The sequence below is a fragment of the Pollicipes pollicipes genome, unplaced genomic scaffold, assembly GCF_011947565.3.
Source record: "Pollicipes pollicipes isolate AB1234 unplaced genomic scaffold, Ppol_2.1 Scaffold_2555;HRSCAF=2994_pilon_pilon_pilon, whole genome shotgun sequence".
In the NCBI taxonomy this organism is placed as follows: Eukaryota; Metazoa; Arthropoda; class Thecostraca; order Pollicipedomorpha; family Pollicipedidae; genus Pollicipes; species Pollicipes pollicipes.
The window spans coordinates 14051009-14070992 of record NW_023596136.1 but is presented as its reverse complement, the minus strand read 5'-3'; the positions used below and the strand labels follow the sequence as shown (position 1 = coordinate 14070992).

General features: G+C 59.6%; 1 protein-coding gene across 1 annotated transcript in view; it reads right to left on the bottom strand.

The window, feature by feature from the left end:
• Positions 1–19639, bottom strand: part of LOC119098368 (protein expanded) — a 61816-nt gene extending 42177 nt beyond the window's left edge. Inside the window, exons 1-4 of the mRNA XM_037221290.1 lie at positions 19519–19639; positions 10361–10530; positions 4878–4977; positions 2278–2357 (exon numbers count right to left, since the gene is read on the bottom strand). Of these exons, the coding sequence (XP_037077185.1) occupies positions 2278–2357; positions 4878–4977; positions 10361–10474 (294 nt within the window). The 5' untranslated portion in view covers positions 10475–10530; positions 19519–19639. The remainder of the gene's footprint in view (positions 1–2277; positions 2358–4877; positions 4978–10360; positions 10531–19518) is intronic.
• Positions 19640–19984: the final 345 nt, after the last annotated feature.

Genomic DNA, 19984 nt, shown 5'->3' with positions numbered 1-19984 from the left:
CGACAGAGGAAAGTGAGGAAAGTAAAAGGTCTACCTTTCAGAAACTTTGACCGCAATCCTGGGTGGCTATCGCACGCGGCCACCGTCCTATCGCGCACGGCCGACGTCCTGTCGCGCACAACCAACGTCCTATCGCGCGCGGCCAACGTCATATCGCGCACGGCCAACGTCCTATCGCGTACGACCAACGTCCTATCGCGCGCGGCCAACGTCCTATCGCGCACGACCGTCGTCCCACCATCAGCAGCCACAACAATGGCCGCTGGCGATTGCGATCAACGAGCCGGCCGGCCGGCCGCCACTGGCCGCCGCCACCGGCCGCGTGTGGACAACGAAGGACAGATGCGCGGTGGAATGCCACCGGAGCGAAAATGTCTGCCGCTGCCACCAGCGGGCACGTGGGAACTGACATCGGCGAGCTTCTGAAGCCAGCCCAGACTATGCTCAAGGTGTGGAGAACACACCTTGATACCTGCGGCTATATGTTAGCCTGGCATTCGCTCTTACTGTGCGGGTGGATAGGTGCTGATAGTACGATACAGCGCAGCCGTAATGTGCGCGCGAGAAAACTGGTCGGTAGAACGCACCTGCCCACTTACTTTTGTTTCTTTGCACGTGTGTACTATTCACTTTTGCACAAGGGTTTGCACTTGCGTTTCGGCGCGGCAAACAGGGACACAGAGCCGAAGCAGACGTCGCACATGCGAGCTATCCCCGTCGCGCTGGCCGTTGGGTCTCACTTGGTCACTCCGTTTCCAGGTCAGCAGAGACCTTGTGGCTACACCAGCCACGTGTGTGAAGAGGTCGTCCACCGCCGTGGACACTAATGGACCAGCGTACCTCCGATGCAGCCCGTTGTGAAGCGCTGGCGGTGATGTGGTTTTCTCTCTTCTTCGAGAGTGGGTGAGCCGCGCGTACACCACGTTTCTCTGCTGACGAGCTCAGTCAGCAGTGAATACCGGCCGTGAATCCACAAACTGCTGTACGGTTCGGCTTCACGCACTTTGTCTTCTCGTGCGAATGCACCACCGGCATCGTTCACCACCGGTTCTGATCACGACTTGTTCTTGCCATGTTGCCATGCCACGAATGCCGCGCCAACAAGCACGACCAAAAGGAGGCTTCGCAACATTAGACTGTGGCTCCCTGCAGCACCTGTCCGGTGACCGACCCAGGCCTGTCGGTTTTGTTCCTAAGCTCCCGAAAACAAAAGCTGATAGGATAAGGCTTTCCGCGACTATCCACGGGATAAAATCGTAGTGCCTCGCCGCGGTTGACTGTACAAGTCAGTCACCAGAAATGTGAAGCCGGTTCCTACGCGCAGTTCAACCGTGACATTCTACCATGGATTCTAGCAGCAAAGCTGTTTGACACTAATGCCTGTGTGGTCCACTTTCGACAGCACTGTTGCTTCTCGCGGCGGTCAACACACGAGGACTTGCCTAAGGACTTGACCGGTGGCCCTGGCTCAGGCTCTTTCAGACACATGCTTCGCTGGCGTCGCGATCCCAACGGACTGAGGTTCGGCAGATAATTCCACACGAGCCCGATCTGTCCCGACTCCCCGAACTCTGCCCTGACTCTCGAAGTTTGCACTGACTTCCAAACTCTGCCCCAACTCCCAAACTCTGCCCTGATTCCCAAACTCTGCCTTGACTCCCCGGACTGTGCCCTGACTCCCCGAAGTCTGCCCTGACTACACGAATTAAGCCCTGACTCTACAAACCCACCCCTGACTCCCCAAACTCTGCTCTGACTTCCTAAATTCTTCCCTGGCTCGCACGCCCATCCCCAGCCCGGAGAGTCGTACGGGATCGCGGGGCCCGCTGCTCTCCACGCCGCCTTTTGGCGTTCGCCGCCGCCGGCCGGCGGCACCGCGCTGTCCCGTCGTCAGGAATGCCGCCGGGCTGGCCGGGCCGGCGCCGGCGGCGGCCGTGTAATCCGCCGACCGGCCCGTCCTGCGAGAATGCGCCGCTCGTCCCGGCTACGGCCGGCCGGTCCCCTGGGCCCCAGCCGGCCCGCTCGGCCACGGCCGGCCCGCCCGGCCACGGCCGGCCCGCTCGGCCACGGCCGGCCCGCCCAGCCACGCCGGCCCGCTCGGCCACGGCCAGTCCGCTCGGCTCCGGTCGTCGGATGCCGCGCTGTCCGCATCGCCCGGGTCGCGGCCGGCGGTCAGTGATGACCGGGCTGTTGTGGGGCGTCGGGGAGGGGGGGGGGGGGGGACGGAGAAGTGCGGGATGCGAGAGGCGGAGAGGCCGGCCACGGTCGGGCACTTACATCTCCATGCGATGACTTCCATGCTTTCGGAGCGTACTTCGATATCTTGTTGTCTGGATCCACGAACACATATTCTCCATCTGAGAACAGACAAAAACATCATGTCTCTTGGTGCAGGAACAAGCGGATCAAGAGCGAAAAAGTTTGCTGACTTCATAATCCCCCAATCTCCCGGCCACAAACCCGCCCGCACCTTTTCCCTGGCGCCACCTCCCGACCCACCCACTGCCCAGCGGGCGACGGCGCGCGCAGCAGGAGTTCGGCACCCAACGACGCTTGGCACGTGGGCCTGACAAACGCCAACCGCTCCACTGCGCCCCTCGCGCCATTGTCCCGCTCTCGACCTTGTGAAAAACCGCGCGCCCTCCGAGACACCGTCCGCCGCGCCCAGAAGCCCATCGGCATTCGTCATGCCGCGAAAGGGCGCGCTTTTTTACGCGGTCGAGCGTTCCGTCACCGCTCCTGACGCCGGCATTGTTTGGAGAAAGCCCCGAGGCCGGTGCCGTCCGCTCCAGCCACTGCGCATTTTTGCCGCCGCGCGGCAGCACCAGCGCCGGTCAGCGCGCGTCCGTCCATGGCCGGAGAATGCGGCGAACGGGCGCGAACGCCGCGGCGGCGGGAGGCCCGCGCTCGCGGCGCCGCCGCCGGCCGCCGCGCACTTGTTTACTCGCCGCGCGGAGAGGGTAGGCAGCGACGGGCGCGTGCCTTTGAGAGGGTTCCGTGCTACTGTGCGCCGGCGAGCAATGATCAGAGTCCGGTCACCGTCCCGAACCGTTTGCCGTTTTTAAGAGCGCGGTCAAGAACCGGTCTTGAGGTGCGACCGCGGTCCAGATTAAGCGCCGCATGGCCGAGGGATACGCTGCCGTCTCGTCACGATTCGGCCCGATTGACGGCGCATTAGCGGACGATAGGAGCAAAAACCGCGCAGCCACACCGGACGTGGACCGGTCTCGCCTTCCACGGGGAGAATGACTGGCGCCGAGGCCATCGACCCGGGACACAACCCCGAGGCAAAAACGCCTCGTCCGAATTATTAGAGCGCCTTCTCGATAAATCACCGGCGAGGGGGGGGGGGGCAAAAACACGTGCGAGGGTGGCGTCTGCTCGCGACGCCCCGTCTGCAGGGTCGGCAGTTGCCCGGCCTGCTAACCGGACCGAAGGGCCGCCTCACCCCCGCCGGAGGTGCGAGACCGGCTGACGCGGGCGGATGGTCTGGCCGGCCGCCGGGCCTCCGCCAACCGGGTCAGGGATGCACGTGGCGGACGGCAGCCTCACGCGTCACGTGACGAACAGCGGCCTCGTGCGTCACGTGCCACCACCCAACGGCGCGTGCCGCGGCGGCAGAAGCATCAGCCAGGCGAAGATGGGCAAAGACCCCGTCAACACACCCAAGCCATCACTTGGGTCGCAGCGCATGGTGGCTGGCGGCGCGTGCTATCAATAGGCAACACCGGACGACTGATACAAGTCAGTTATCAGCCGCCACGAAGCCCGGTCCCCCGGAGGCCTCTGTTCTGAGGTGACCTCTGGCCTCTGCAGAAGGCCTCTGCTCTGAAGGGCCCCGCCGGACGCCTCTGCTCTGGGGTGGCCTCTGGCCGCTGGAGGACACCCTGCTCTGAGGAGGCCCGCTGGAGGCCTCTGCTCCGAGGTGACCTCCGCTCTGAGGGGTCCACCGGAGGCCTTTACCCTGAGGTGGCCTCTGGCCTCTGGATGAGGCCTCTGCCCTGCGGTGGCCTCTGGATGGGGCCTGTGCCCTGAGAAGGCCCGCTAGAGGCCTCCCACGGCAGCAGGCGATCTCTGGTGGGCCGAACCACCGAGGCTCTGGCTCTCGTCGGCGGCAGGTGCACGGATGCCGCGTGCGATCGGCGCTCGATATGCTTAACCGCCGCGGAATTTTCCTGCATACCGGGTGATGTTCGCCGATTAGCCGGCTGTCCCAGACAATCCGTGCAGAGCCAGCGGCCCTGGCCGCTCGCCCGTATTTGGCTGGTTTAGATTCACGATGCTGGTTCATGCTCGTACACGAGCGGTTTGCTCGAGCAGGATGTCTTCCAGGATTGCCCGAGACGCTTACGAGCGCATGAGTAGTAGAAACCACGTGCACGACACCAAGCCGGGATACCCCGAGAGCGGTTCTGCACCGAGGTTCGGGACGCGACCCCGGAGGTGGAAGAGTTGATAGCTGGACATAGTGGAACAGCCGAAACAGAAACATCCGCGCCAGAGGCCGCGGACGCAACTGCCAAGGTTTCACAGCCACGGCCTCAAGCCTCGTCTTAAACAGAAGTCATGCTGCAACGTCAAATCGCAGTTCATGTGGCTATTAACTCCTGCACAGCGCCTGCGGTTGAGAAGGCATCGATCATGCAAAACGTGTGTCAAACACGCCAGGAAACAAACGGGTGGCACAACCGTCCGTAATGCAAACGGGCACTGCAAGCACGACTGGCAGCGCTGGTTAGTGGACGACGTGCCGTTCTCTGTGGCGCCCTGACACAAGGCTCTGTGGCGCCCGGACACAAGATGGCCCCCGACCTCGACCCCTCCCGACTCTTCCCTCCGCGCACACCAGTCGTTCTCGCTGCGTCCGGTCGACTCACCTATCGGTATCGCCAATCCGAACAGGGCCGGGTCCTGCAGGCCCTGGTTACACATCCGGTCGCACACCTTGGCATACAGCTCCGACAACTTGCACTTTGTCTGAAACGGGGCCAGCGCGCGGTCAGCGCGCTGCGGGCGGAGCGGCAGCGGCGTGCCGCAAGGATGCGTCGTCGGCGTCGTGCGGTAGTCAGGCCGGCGCTTAACGTGCAATGGCGCAACTAATGCAGAATGGGAGACACGGGGGCAGGAACGGCGTTTAAGGGAGGCGCAGACGGCAGAGGGTACAGCTGACCCCTAACTTTGGAAAGCATTAACACTTGGCGTTGCGTGAGAAAAAATGGCCTACACAGGCTTTGCCTCTAGCCACCATGCGAGGGTCCCGCCGCCACTGGCAGTACTGTTACGGAACGCCTGCTTAAATGTCGGCACGGGGGACGGCAGGCGGGGTTGGGACTATTCACGAAATCATTGGAGTCACTGCAATGAGTCACGACACTTGAACCCCGACATTCCAACACCGATAGCGGAATAGTACATCACTGCTGTTAGTATTGGTCTCCGCTGAAATCAGCTAGGGGCATCCTCCTTTGTCTGGTAGCATGACAGTCACGAACATGGAACCTGTGAGCGCCTTCTGAGGATCGCATTTGCCCCGCACGGCAACGAGGGACGGCCGGGCTCCATGACTCGCCGCCATTAAGCCGTCGTAAATCGCGCCGCGCCGGTGCCACGTTGGGCCCCTCGTGGCACGTGCTGTCGCGCGTTGTCAACACACCCGGCGCGGAGCCCCGACCGACTCCGAGCCGGCGTCAGCGCCGAACTACGCCCTCGCGCGAGCGCTCCGAGTGCCGACAGCCGAGCTGATGACGCGAGACCCTCATGCCGAGACCCCGCCCGCGTTCCGCCGGTCGCGTGCGAGCGGCGCATTTCCGCGGGCGACCGGCAAGCCCCGAGGAACCGGCGGCCCCGGCTGCGCGGTCCGACCGAGCCGTGGCCCGGCCCGGAGTGGGAACGGCGCCGTGGTCCGCACGCTATGAGACGGGCCCCAGCGAGCTCCGCGCGCTATGAGACGGGCCCGGCGAGCTCGGCATTCGGACCGTTCCCGGGACAGGTTTGGCGCCGGCTCCGATCATCGGTCTCGGGTCCGAGACCGCGGAATCTGGGTGGAGATCCAACAGGAAGGTGGCGCAGTCCACGTCAGGCGGCGGGGGAGGTCTGTCTGGGACGCTGCAAACCGGGCGTCCCAGACGCTCGCGGCATGCCGGCGCCTCCCGTCCAGAAATGTCGCGCACGGGTAAAAATGTCAGCTTTTCCTCGAGAGCTTTGGGAAACTAACGAGCCTGCCGACATTTTGCAAGCCCATCAGAGCCTTAGAAGGCGAGCTACGCACCTGACAAACGTGGTGCATCCCGCGCTCCAGGCGCTTTCCGAAACAAGCCGGCCTTATCGCCCCGACCGGCGGAATGAGTCCGGACACGCTGCCAGATGCCGGGCCGCCATTGACTCATGCTGACCATCGCGGCATATCCGCCGTCCGAGCAAGCCGGCCGCGCCGACCGCCGAGGCCGCGGCGGTCGCGTCCGGACCGCCTGAGTAATTGTCGCGGCACGCGGGTGTGGTGCGCGCTGCCATTCATCGGCGCGTCTCGCCGAGATGGCGGTCCGCGCGCCTAATGCCACCGCCGGCCTGGCGCTAATGACACGGCTCGGCGGCCGCCGCGACCCGACCAATGACAGGTAATGACACGGACGGCGGCGAGCGGCGACAGCGCGTCGGCGGCCGAGGCGGAGGCCGAGACGTCCGCTGACTCCCTTGTGGAGCGGGGCGGACGGACGAGGGCGGCCGGCGACGGGGAGCGGCCGGCGGGTGGATTACCGTGGGGGCGTGCGGGTAAGAGGGGATGGAGCCGGAAGGAGACGCGAGGGACGGACAGCGGCGAAGGTGGGACGCCATGGCAAGGCACACGTCGAGAGGCAGACGTCGCGGAAGGACGGAAGCCTAGCGCACCGCCAGGCGAAATAGATAACGGCGATGCCACCGCGTAAGATGAGCATGCGCGGAAAAACGTGAACTGAAAACAGTACTTGAAACAGGACTAAGACAAAGCCCGTTGGATGCGGGGTAAAATGTGGCACCCGGGCAATGCAGACAATTGGGTACATACGCCAGCGGTTCGAGCGTCCATACCAGCCGACTAACCAGAATGAATGGACTTCGATGGAGCAGATGTAGAGTGACACGCGCGTCACCTGATGACGGAGGTCAACACGCGACGAAGATAAATAACAGCGACAGGCGAGGTGGGGGGACGCAGCCAAGGGGTTGGCGAGAGGCGCCAGGGGGCAGACACTGCGACCAGATAAAGAGCAGTGTGGACAAAGGCCGCGTAGAGACGAGAAGGCGGAGAGGACACCGTTGTGGAGATAAGATGGAGTTTCCGGGACCGATGGAGATTGAGTGCAGAGAGAGACGAGAAGAGAAGAGAAGAGAAGAGAAGAGAAGAGAAGAGAAGAGAAGAGAGAGAGAGAGAGAGAGAGAGAGAGAGAGAGAGAGAGAGAGAAGAGGAGAGAGATAGAGAGAGGAGAGAGAGAGAGGAGAGAGAGAGAGAGAGAAGAGAGAGAGAGAGAAGAGAGGAGAGAGAGAGAGAGAGAGAGAGAGAGAGAGAGCGAGAGAGAGAGGAGAGAGAGAGAGAGGAGAAGAGAGAGAGAGAGAGAGAGAGAGAGAGAGAGAGAGAGAGAGAGAGAGAGAAGAGAGAGAGAGAGAGAGAGAGAGAGAGAGAGAGAGAGAGTGCGGAGAGAGAGAGAGTGCGGAGAGAGAGAGTGCGGAGAGCGGGAGTGCGGAGAGAGCGGGAGTGCGGAGAGAGCGGGAGTGCGGAGAGAGCGGGAGTGCGGAGAGAGAGAGAGGAGTGCGGAGAGAGAGAGGGAGTGCGGAGAGAGAGGGAGTGCAGAGAGAGAGGGAGTGCGGATAGAGAGAGACAGGGAGTGCGGAGAGAGAGAGGGAGTGCGGAGAGAGAGAGGGAGTGCGGAGAGAGAGAGGGAGTGCGGAAGAGAGAGGGAGTGCGGAGAGAGAGAGGGAGTGCGGGGAGAGACATGCGCGTAGGAGATAACCTACAGCGACGAGCAAAAATTGGTAGATGACAGACAGACGGGCCCCCGACCGATAGCAACCGGCGGGGTCTGGCCAACGTCAGGGCACGTTCGTCTGGTCTGGTCTGGCCAACGTCAGGGCACGTTTGGGGCGCAGAAGGGACGGTCACGCAAGGACTGTGTCGGAGTCGCCCCTCCCTCCCCAAACCCCATCACGTGGCAGGGCCAGCCAACACCAGGTCCTCGCACTCTCGTCAGATGCATCACAGCTCGGAGGCTCGACATTGGGAAGGACGTCGCGAATCATGTCTGAGACTACAGCCAAGAATAGAGAAATCGACGACACCGGTACGATGCAAATAACACTAACATCCTAACATAATACTAACATCCTAGTCTCTCTCCAGTGATGACATGGGGAGACTTCAACCACGGGTCAAAAGCACCACCAACGCCCGAATTGAATAAAAATGATTCCTGAGGTGAAAGCTGCTGTGGCGACCATCACGTTCGGCAAAAAAAAAACTGGGCCGAACTGAACACAACAGGCGCAAATGGATTACCGCCCAACACGAGATAACACACTTCAACGGAATAGAAAGGTTGGGTCAATTTCCGTTCGCATCACGGGGGAGGCGCATTTGGTACATTGTTCAGACAGCTATGGGCGTCCTAGATACAGACGCCTTCCTTTTAGTTAAATCTGAGGGCTAATATATGACGCGATTTATCTCCTTCCCATCCAAAACCGCAAGATGAACTCAATCAACGCGTCAGTGCTTCGAGCTGCAGGGGACGGAGCAGGCGGAGAGGAAACGGCCGTGGAGGAGATCAGATGGAGATCAACGCGTGCGGAAAGAAACGTGCGCGACGAGAATAACCTACAGGGACCTACAGTCTACCCAAACCTAGCAGATGCACGCGCGGCCAGTGCAAATGTCCCCTTCACCGTCGGGGGACGCACTAAGCCTGTCGCTCGCGCCGTTCCACGCGGCCGGCCGGGACCCAGCTGCGGCCGCCGCCGCTGAGCGCGAGGAAGACCACTGCCGCCGGTGACGGTCACACAGGGCCGGGTCACAACGCACACCGCGCTGTGTTCACCTCTAGATAGCATGATTAATGTTCTCCTCGGTTCTGCTGGAGTTTCGCCTCCAAATATCATGGTCAGTATGCTGGTGTACTACGCTTGGGAATGCCAAAAATGGGCGGCGTTAACATGCCAGCTATCTTGTCAGCAAAACGTGCTTATGGCACATCTGGTTGGAACTACTTAGAGGTACTGTTTTTTTCAGTGTTCCGTAAATATGTTGCCGATTGAAATGGGGCTATTATTACACTGGTATCCGGTTTACCCGAAGGAGAAGCTTCGACCAACTTCCAAGTTGATTACGCCCACGCCCAGCACCACTCATTTGAATATGTAAAACATCAGCATACATGCGGCGCAGGCAGCATTGTTTGCTCTGCCACATCCACTCATGAAGCCGAGATTTGACAAAACAGTTTTGTACGCTTCATTAAAGAATGCTCTTTTCATGACCGCAACAGACGTAAGAAAATAAGTGTTTTGCTGACCGCTGATATAAACCACCAGAAATGTCGCTCAGATCGCAGTTGTTAAATCCATTTTGTCGGCCTTAACGTGTTCAAATTGCAGCCTTCAGATAGGATCTGTATCCCCAGCATTGACCATGACCTGACCAACCGTGACCTCCTCTTGGTACGAGATTCTCCATAAGCATGGACTCATGCGCTAGAAAAGTACAATAAATCTTCATAACGTGGCACCGGAGTCGTTAAAGTGCACACACTTTGCAAGACACCCGTTGCTTTCGGAATTATTTGACAAGAGTGGTCCGTTTGCATGTCTCGCCGCAGCGTAGCATGCAGCCCGACATGCTGTGCAGCGTATGCATATGCATAAACCCGCCGAATGTGGCCTATCGCCCCAGCCATCAGCATGAACGGACTGACTGAACCTATTCATAGCAAATGACATGCAACAGATATCACACATTCAAAAGGACGAGTGACAAGATTATTTATGGCGCTCACTTCATGCACGGCAGCTTGATTGGTCGTCACGTGGAAAATATCGTGACGCGGTGGCACACGATGTGACGCAATAGCCGCATTTTGTTCGGCTGCCGCTCGGAAGCACGTGCGTGTCCGTAAAGCGTCCACGTCCACGACACCAAACGGGAATGTTGTCCGTCTCTTTAAGCTGTCACTGAGCGAGGCTTTCAGCATTATGACCACTACCGTGACTTCTGCATATCTCCTCCTTTTCCGATGTATTTCTCGCGAGTGCGGCGGCGTGCGGCGTCGCCTCACTGACGCTGCCGACGCCGACCGCGTTTGCGGCCGTGGGTGACGGCGCTGCGCCGCCGACTGACCTCAACACTGAAGTAGAGCACCTCCCTGGTGAGCAACTGGACGGCCACGTATCGACGAGTGCTGGGCAGCGGCTCGGAGCAGGAGGGAGCTGGCGAAACTGCCGAGTGGCGCATGGCAGGTGACCGCGCCCCGGCCCCACCTGGGCATAGCAGGTCACCTGCGCCACCGCCTGCGGCACGGGAGAGCAAGGGTCACACGAGCCACATACATGTCCGGGCAGCGAGACGCGACATCGACGGCCGCGTGGCGTGCTGATGGGGGTGGCGTCAAACCCCGCAGATGGCGTGCTCTATATGGATATCATGCATTACAATTGGTCAATTGCTCACGGCACCGGCATGCAACAAAGCCTTTAAATGTCTACACTCCTTGCCATTAAGCTTGTCACGTTTTACCCACACTGAACAACGAGTGCAAAGGTGAGTTATTCGTCTGCGCAAAAGCTGGTGGATACCGAGCACGCCTATACCAAGCACGCCTACACCAGCCACGCCTATACCAACCGCGCCAATTTATTTAAGGATTTAAACATGGGCAAGAAACAAGCTTGTGGTGGCACGTGACCCGCAAGATACAAACAACACATCAGTTTACCCACATCACTGTGGTGAATCATCGTGCCACGCATTCACCTCATGCTCTACATCCCCCATCTCTGCAACTGCACAAGATGTGTGTTCATTTCCACCCTCCCAGCAGCCTCATTCACACACCCGTGGCCGCCGTTCTCCTACCCAGCACGCAGGCCCCGCGCTACCCGCCCGCCGCCATCGGTCGGCGGTCGGTGGTGGTGCTCTCTCGCTCACGCGTTCCGCCCGAACCCGCCGTCCGCTTGCTACAGTTCAGTAGCTGCCCATAACCTCCAACCACACCGACCCGGCCGGCGGGCGTGCGTGCGCCGCGGCCGCGCCCATCGCGTCTACGTCGGTTGGCCGCTCAGCTGATACATTTCAGTAGGTGCCCATAACCCCGACGGCAATGGGAGCGGAACGTGACGGCGATAAACACGCCGGCGCTGCCCAGGAAAAGTGCTGCCCTTTCTCCAGCACTAACTGGTCCACGGATCTCACCTGGAGTTTGTCACAGGAAATGTGCTGCATTCACGCATTCTTATCATTTATGAAATGGTTTCGGCAATTTAACAAAAGGAATGCGTGTCATTAAGGCAGCTACGTTTTACCTCGCGATCCTTTGTTATTACCGACGTGGGACCGAGTACAAGCAGCAGTCCAGGCCGCAAGGGGTCAAACAAGAGCGAAGTAGCATCCACTCTTTACCAAACCGCTGTCAGGAAGGCCGTCGAAACGATCGCGTTCCAACAGTCTGCTAACATTGATTCAAATTCCTCCCTTAATGAAACACGAAGGTTTGCACATGCTAACTGTGATGCAGGGAGATTACACGCGGCATAGATGATATAAAAAGCAATATTCATAAAAATGATTGCAGCCCTGATTTAACCGACAAACGAAGATGGTATTCACGATAAGGTGCATAGTAGTGTGGAATTCCCGGGAATTCCGACATTGGGTCACCCCTGCCCAATAAAAAACAACAAGGTATGCGTTCATTTGATCGATAATTTTCCGCATTCCAGAACGCCGAATCCAACGATATTTCGGAAACTTATGAATATCATATACGTGGACACCGTGCGCACCAGTGGTCATAGCGGACAAAACATAGAAAGCAGGGCACAAGGTATGAACCACACAAAATAAGATTCCGATAACGGTAGTACACATTTGCAGCAGCTTATAAGACAAAAATGGGGCCATTGCAGGTGGAGGAACGCGGTTATAACATTTTCTAAGCACCTCCACCTTCTGCCCTATTGCGAGCATCGGACTGTTCTGACAATGCCACATAAACGCGGTTGGAACATATAGATGAAAATTCAAGGAGACAGAGCAATAACTGAAGACTGTAAACGCAAGACTGCAAAAACTGATCAGAGATGACAGTCGAGAAGCCAAACTATTCTGCTAGCTTGCGCATCAATCCTTTACATTTGGTTTCTCCGCCATTAGAAGCCAACTGGCCCCGACCCTCCATGCTGGCAGCAGTTGGATTTGGACGCCTCCCCCACCAGTTTGGGTGCCTCCTGCAGTGGATTTGGGGCGGGAGGCTGGAAGCACGTCACGTGTGGTGGTTGGTGGTCATGTCCGCACACCCACCCACCCACACCCACATCCACACCCCCACCCAGAGCTACAGCCTGGAGCCAGCGCCCCGTCGCACGGGAGCGTCTGGACAGCGTCCGGGTACACGGAGGCGCCTGAAACCAACGTCCAGACACACCCGAGTGTACGGAACCATCGCCCGCGCCGGCCAAGAGTTTAAGGGTCACCAATGCCGGTCACGGGTACCATACGCAGCCCAAGGCCCACGTGCGAGTGCAGGCAATCAACGTCAGGTACGCAGAAGTGTGTGGAATCATCAGCCACGCAGACGGCCGGCCTCCGGAGTCCCATTCAGACCTACGGTGGGCGTCAAGAGAACTCGGTCTAATCCAGTCATGTACGGATTTCAAGGTCAAAATGAGGTCAGTATTCGAAAAGTGAACCTGAGGTTCGACTTTTTGGTGAATTCCTGGAGGCACGATAATATGTTTGGTTACCTCTTCCTAGCCGTCACCTACGGGCTTATATACCCATATAGGTCTAACGCTAAAATTTCGTGGCAGCGCGGGTGTATGAACCCATCTCTCCTTAGCATATGGAACAGGTCAGTGTCGGAAGCCACCTCGCAGGCTTGCGGCAGGTTTTGTCGCAGCCCCGGCCCACAATCAACGTCGGATTCGCACGCCACTTCGTGACGAATGTTTCGCTCTCCCACTTTCACAGGCGGGTAACATTTTCCTTGTCGTCCTGCCGACTTCGAAGCATGAGGCGGCTAAGAGCAGCCAGCGGCTGCAATCCTGCCCCGCAGCAGGATCCCCGACCGTCTCGACCCCGCCGCATCTCCACCCGGGGTGATCTCCGACCCGGCTCAAGCGGGGGTTTGCCATCCCTCGCCAGAGGAGCGGCCCCCGCTCCTCTGGCGTGGCCGCCCCTCTGGCGTGGCCGCTCCTCTGGCGTGGCCGCTCCTCTGGCGTGGCCGCCCGTCTGGCGTGGCCGCCCGTCTGGCGTGGCCGCTCCTCTGGCGTGGCCGTTCCTCTGGCGTGGCCGCCCGTCTGGCGTGGCCGCTCCTCTGGCGTGGCCGCCCGTCTGGCGTGGCCGCCCGTCCGGCGTGGCCGCCCGTCCGGCGTGGCCGCCCGTCTGGCGTGGCCGCTTCTCTGGCGTGGCCGCCCGTCTGGCGTGGCCGCTCCTCTGGCGTGGCCGCCCCTCTGGCGTGGCCGCTCCTCTGGCGTGGCCGCCCGTCTGGCGTGGCCGCCCGTCTGGCGTGGCCGCTCCTCTGGCGTGGCCGCTCCTCTGGCGCGGCCGCTCCTCTGGCGTGGCCGCCCGTCTGGTGTGGCCGCCCGTCCGGCGTGGCCGCCCCTCTGGCGTGGCCGCCCCTCTGGCGTGGCCGCTCCTCTGGCGTGGCCGCCCCCTGGCGTGGGTGTTCGCTGGCGGAGCGGGATGAGCCGGAGGACGCCGGCCTGCGTCGGGCTGGCAACGGACAGAGGAGGCCGGCAGAAGGGCACCCGGCCCGCCAGCCACCTGCCACGCGAAATGCCGGCCGCCGAGCCGGGCGTCGGATCGCCGGCGCACGGGCGTGTTTGTTGGCCGATGCAGGGCGCGGCACGCCCCCGTCACAGGCACGGCCACCATTTCGAAATCGGAGTCATCACGTCAAATCGGTCGCGAAGACAATGGTTAGCGGTCCTTTGTCGACGTCGGATGGCTGGCCCTGTTCCCAAACAACGGCGCCCGAACGTAATTACCGCCATTGTGGTGAAAGTACTGCCACGTGACGCGGTCGCGGCGGGAAGGGAGAAGCATTCGAGAACACCCAAAGCAACGACAGAAAATGGAGGCCGACGATGCCCACGATTTTCGGGCTGCTCTTGAACACGACTGGTGTTACGTTAGGCACTTGGAGCATATACATAGACATGTGCTGGGTGGGGGCACTAACACTGCTGACACTGGATGCTATGCCCACAGCTCCTATTGTTCTGTGCTACACATCCTGCCATTCTGCATTCTGTGTCTAAATGGTCAGTCAGTTGCTTCTTGCTTTGCTCTGTATTGTTTTACCCGATGTAAGCAAAACACTTATTAAGCCGCTGGTTGCTTCACATCGTGACTTTTATGTTGGTAATAAATAGCATGTATCAGGGGAAGCTTCGAAATTATTATAGCAATACTGCCAGGTTACCACTCAATACAGTCATGTTAGCAAAGTCATCCCTGCATGCGGTTGGGCTTTCGTGGAATCTACTGGGCCTGGGCCTGGGGCTTGACGGCGCATTCCTTGGCCTCACTCCCGGCGGCATCCGCCCCCGAGGCGATCCCACCGTCAGCGAGGTTCGCGTAGGGAGCGATAACAAAGAATGTCAAAACCAAGGTCTGAGCAAAAGTTGAGAGAAAGGCTGCCGCCGCCCCATTGAAAAAGCACACCACACTGCATCCCCGCCTCCACCCCATCGCCCCCTGCGCACCTGTCAGTGCCCGGCTAATGACAGCGAATAACAAAACTCCCCTCGGCCCCTTTCGCGCCTATCAATGCTGTGTCCATTGTGGCCGTCCCCTCTCCGGCTCTTCCGGAGGCGTCCGCGAGCCGCCCGCCGACGGGCGCACAGAGCCCCGCGAGCCGCCCGCCGACGGGCGCACAGAGCCCCGCGAGCCGCCCGCCGACGGGCACACAGAGTGCGTGCGTGCGTGTGCGTGCCTGGCTGTTTCGCAGGTGCCGGCGGCCGCCCGGGCCCGGCTAGGCCGACGGACGCCGAGCAGGGCGGGACAGCAGCGCCGCAGGACGGGCGCGCCCGGCGACCAGCAACGTTGGGAACTCACAGTCAGAGCGTTGTCATGAATTGAGCGTAGTCGACTAGGCCAGGGCTAAGACGAATGACAAGTCTGGCGTTTCGTCATTCCCTACTGAAATCGGCGTGCGAGACTGCGAAGCCAAATGATCAAGGCGGTTGGTTGGGTGCGTCACACAATATGCCGGTTTGGGATTAAGTCGGGCGACGGTAACGACCTGTTTCCTTGCGTGCCGTCCAGTGCAGCGATCGTTGCGGCATCCCAACGCGTGAGGGAAAACCCACGAGCTCGCCTAGCAGTTTCAAGCCGCGAGGTGCCTGACCGGGAGCCGACCAGGCGTGTTCGAGCTCCACCGGCGTGTCTCGGAGCCGGCACCCACACCGAGGCGCCGCGCCGCACCATCACCGAAGAGATTTACACGAGCGAGGCCCGCGGCCGGTTACATATCCGGGACGGTTCGGGCTGAAGAATTTCAGCTGAACGGCGGACGGGTGATTTAGGCGCGCCGCGGCAGCGAGCGGCGCTCCGTCCGCCCGACTTGACCGGCCGCTGGGAGTCGACAGTAATTAGAGATCTGTCTGGCGAAGCAAGTAATGCGATGCTTGTTGATCAAGGACCTACTTTACGGATGTAAGTGATACTTGCAGACCGGCCCGCGGCCTACAGACGTCCAGGCAGCCGATCGTCTCGAATCTTCCAATCAATCTATCCATAGTTTATAAACCATCAAAGATGATCTATACCCATTTTGTGCCTTTAATATCTCCAATGTGGCCATCTTTCAGGCGGGCGTCATTAGGCTAATACCTGGGCATTATGAGATGAAATATAACGCATAATTGTCGAGTGGCGCGGTAGAAGGCGCCTCCTGCGAGTCTGGCAGCCAGCGGCCGGTGCCGCTTGAACGGGACGGCCCCCTCGGGCACAGCCACGTGCCGCAGCTAGGTCAGTGGTGGAGGGGGGGGGGGTCAGGCGGGGTCAGGGGTCACCGGGCAGGACCCCGCTATAGGGGGTGGCGAGGCGGAGTCGGGGCTCCATTGACAGTGGAGAAGAGGCGTTGTAGCCCTGACGATGGCAGGAGATAGACTGGAGGTACCAGTTGTCAATGAATCAAATGGGAGACAAGCTGCGAGAGGAGGCGCGGCGGGGAACAGCATCAAGCGAGCTCTCCGCCACTTCAGCTCGGCATTCTCGATCGGGGCGAGTCCCGTGCACGACATCTGAACCCAAGACCCTTTTCAGTCTCGCACCCGAAGGCTGGTCGATTCAAGGGCCCCAGCTCGAAGCGCAGGCATCCCCACAACACCTCACTTTCCTGTAGTTCGGACGCATGAGTCACTGCTGCACAGAAGCGTCTCAGGTCCGTCTGAGCACATTGCGAACTTGTTGCGGATTGGCAGACGGTCCATTTGGGGCATAACGGCTCGGAAGTGGCCCGGTTACGTCAGCGACGATCAAGTATGCAAGCGCCACCATTCATGAATGCCGAATACGTTGCCCCCATCGGCGATCGTTGCATGACGAAATTCGACCTGACTGCATCCGCCCCCCCCCCCTTCCACGTCAGCGGCACTGTCAGGACGGCCGTTTGTCGGACCGCATGGCGAACCGGGCGGCGAGCGCGGTGCGAGCTCGCGCGGCCGACGATGTAATGGATGACCCGGCTGCAGACGTGCGCGGTCTTCGCCGGTACAAAACGGCCGCGGCCGACTCTGGCTCACGCGCGTCAACAATGCATTGACCCGTCGGCTGTAAGTCACCGGATGACACGCACGCACGCACGCAAGCAGGTAATGGGTGAAAGTGTAATTAATTCTACGGCCGGTGTGCGCGGCCGACAAAGCGGCGCTGCGGTCACCCGTAACAAAGCCGGAGTCGGGCCGCGCTGGCTCGTCGCAAAGCCAGGGTCGGAGGAATCCAGACCGACGGCCGACTCCAGGGGCCCGGTATGTCGGCACCTGCAGGCTGGCCGGGTAAAATGCGCCACTCATGGCCACTCATGCACTTCTATAGACGTCAGCTGAATCATAGTGTGCATTAAGGTACCGCGGTTAGACCCTGGCTTCCTTTCGGCGGTAGTTGGACATTCAACGCCACAAGGCAGGTGCACTTGTCTTTAATGACATTCTACGGTTGCCGGGCCTTGGTATCGACATTTTTCAGGAGCCCCGCCTCCTCGGGTACTGTTTTGCTGTAAGGTATGTGCCGCACAGACTCCCAGACCAGCCAGTGAGTTCGAGGGCATCAACTGCCATGGGGTCACCTGATATAAAAACGGCTCTTTGCGCCCCTCCGGTGGTTTGGCTGGCCTCACGTTCTGCGAGATCCGCCGTGGTACTACTTTCCGGAAATCACGCCGTTCCTTGTTTTTGGCTGGCGTCGCCTCTGCTATCGTATGTTTTGATCGGATAGGCTAATAGTAAGCCGACCAGTCACGCAACCAGAACACTGCTGCACGCGGCATCACAATTCAGAGGCGTACCAAAGGCAACATTCTCAAGGGCGGCACATCCCCTGAAATCCGCGACCCCCACGGGAACCGACAGCCACAGAACGAAACAAGTCCATAGAAAGTGGTCCAAAGCTCCAAGTGCGCGTGTGACGGCCGAGAAAATATTGCACATCATCCTTAAACCTGAAGGGCCCAGACCCAACGGGTTTTCACACCCACATGTATCATTTCATACTCAAATGTACTTTGGAAGCTCATGGAATCAATTTGATATTGGCGGTTTCTCGCCCTCACGGGAAGACCTGAGCGGAGCTACGAAAATGACGTTCCAGTGACGCATCTGGGAAATAATGTACGTCCAAAATAAGGCAGCGACATTTTCTGGCACGTGAACAGTAGTGGCATTATAGTTTCTACACAATCATGAGATCTCAGCCATGACGTTAAGTCAAGGCATTTCGGCTTGCTGGCTATTGTTTTTCGGAGGCTCCAGGGTGGCACCAATCAGTGATGCCGAACATCACACAGCCCAGGTTTAGACGCCTGAAGCCTTCGTGACATTGGGTATTGAATAATGTCAGATTTCAGAACACCTTTGGTCAATTTGGGCGTGCATGGGAATGACCTCCACACGTTGTAAAAAAGGGAGCGTCGTGCCTTATCCGGTCGGATTTCCCAAATATCGCTGAGCACCTGGCTTGCAACAACATTTGACCTAAAGACTTTCCGAACGTAAGGTTTTAGGTCGATTAAAAACGATGCCCTGCACTTAAATGGCCGCTTTGCCAGCACAGGACATTTCTGACGAATGAGGTCACGTACAAATGCCAGGCTCGGTTCGGCTACAACCGTTGTTCCTATCCCCATTACAGGATACGTTGGCGGGATTGACTCCGGCTCCCTCTGGTGGAAGGAATCCTGGGCACGCTACACCGCATCACATTCTGTGACATGCGGAATTACTTGAAGCTTAAACCCAGTGAGTGGATTTGATGGCATTTAAGCTTTGCATTCCCCGCATTCTCACACGCTTGATCCGCGGTGGGGCTCAACCTCAGACGAGCGGAGATTCGTGTGCTGGCAAGCCACACTGAACGTGCGAACGCTGAAGCGTTGGGACAACCACCCGCACAGGTAGTGGCGGTCCGGATAAATTTCACTGGAGTTCAATCTGCATCTATCATATTCTCTATGGGCAAAACGAAGACACTGCCCAAGAGCTGATGGGTCCCGACTCCACCCATACCGGCCACGATCACGGCGGTGAGCTGGTGGGATGCAAATGCGCGTATTTAATCTGCAGCGAAATCCGCGAACGTTCGGCACACGTCTCCATTGCGTTTCCAATGAGTGGGGACGTGCAATCGGTATGCGCATATCCTTGCCAAGTTGATGGGCCTTGGCGGCATAAGACAAAGCTTCGCAGAGCCGGACATCGCGCACTAGTGACGCCCCAATATCATCCGCTTGATCTCCGGAAGATGGAGCAGATCACAATCATCAGTCGCAGCCACGGACACAAGTTATGACTGAATGTAGCTCAGGGCAAATCCATTACGATGAGGCCTACACAGCCATCACACAATGGTACGTAACGCTCAGCACGTTACGTAGCGACAATATTCCTATGAAATCCTGCCACGCACATTCGCCTTTCCCTAAATCCCGCTTTCGTACCCGGCGTCCGCGCCCACCCCGTCGGTCCGGGCCATATGCCGGCGTCCGGTCGGGGTCGGCGCCGCCGCCGCGTCGGCCGGCTGGCGGTGACCGGGGGGGCCAACAGGTGTGCTCCGCTCACCTGTGTACGTCCGCCCAGCGGCGGCCGGCCGCCATCCCCGGCCGCGCTCCCGGTCCAAGCTGCGTCTCTCGCTCGTATCGCCGCGCACGGCTCGCGCGCGCCGCACACCACTGCCGCGCACCGTCGCGCCGACCGCACTAACCCGCCATGGCGCTGCCCACCCTACGGTAACGAATGGCCTTTCTTGGCGCTGCGGAATGCGATGTGGTAAGCCGGCGCCGTAGCCTCCGCGCGGGGCGCCGCATTCTCGGCCAATCGGTACGGCCTCTGACAGAGCGCGAACCGCTGTACGCCGGAATGCCGGCTGGCGTCGCGCGACTCTGGGGAGACCGTCTCTGACAGAGGAGGGAGAGGTTAGCGAGAGGGCCGCCGGGCCGGAGCGGCCGCCTTCTGGAGCGCGTTCTGCACGCCTCTGACGTACAGTATCGGTTCCATTCAAGGCAGCCGTGCGAAGGCTGACGAGAGC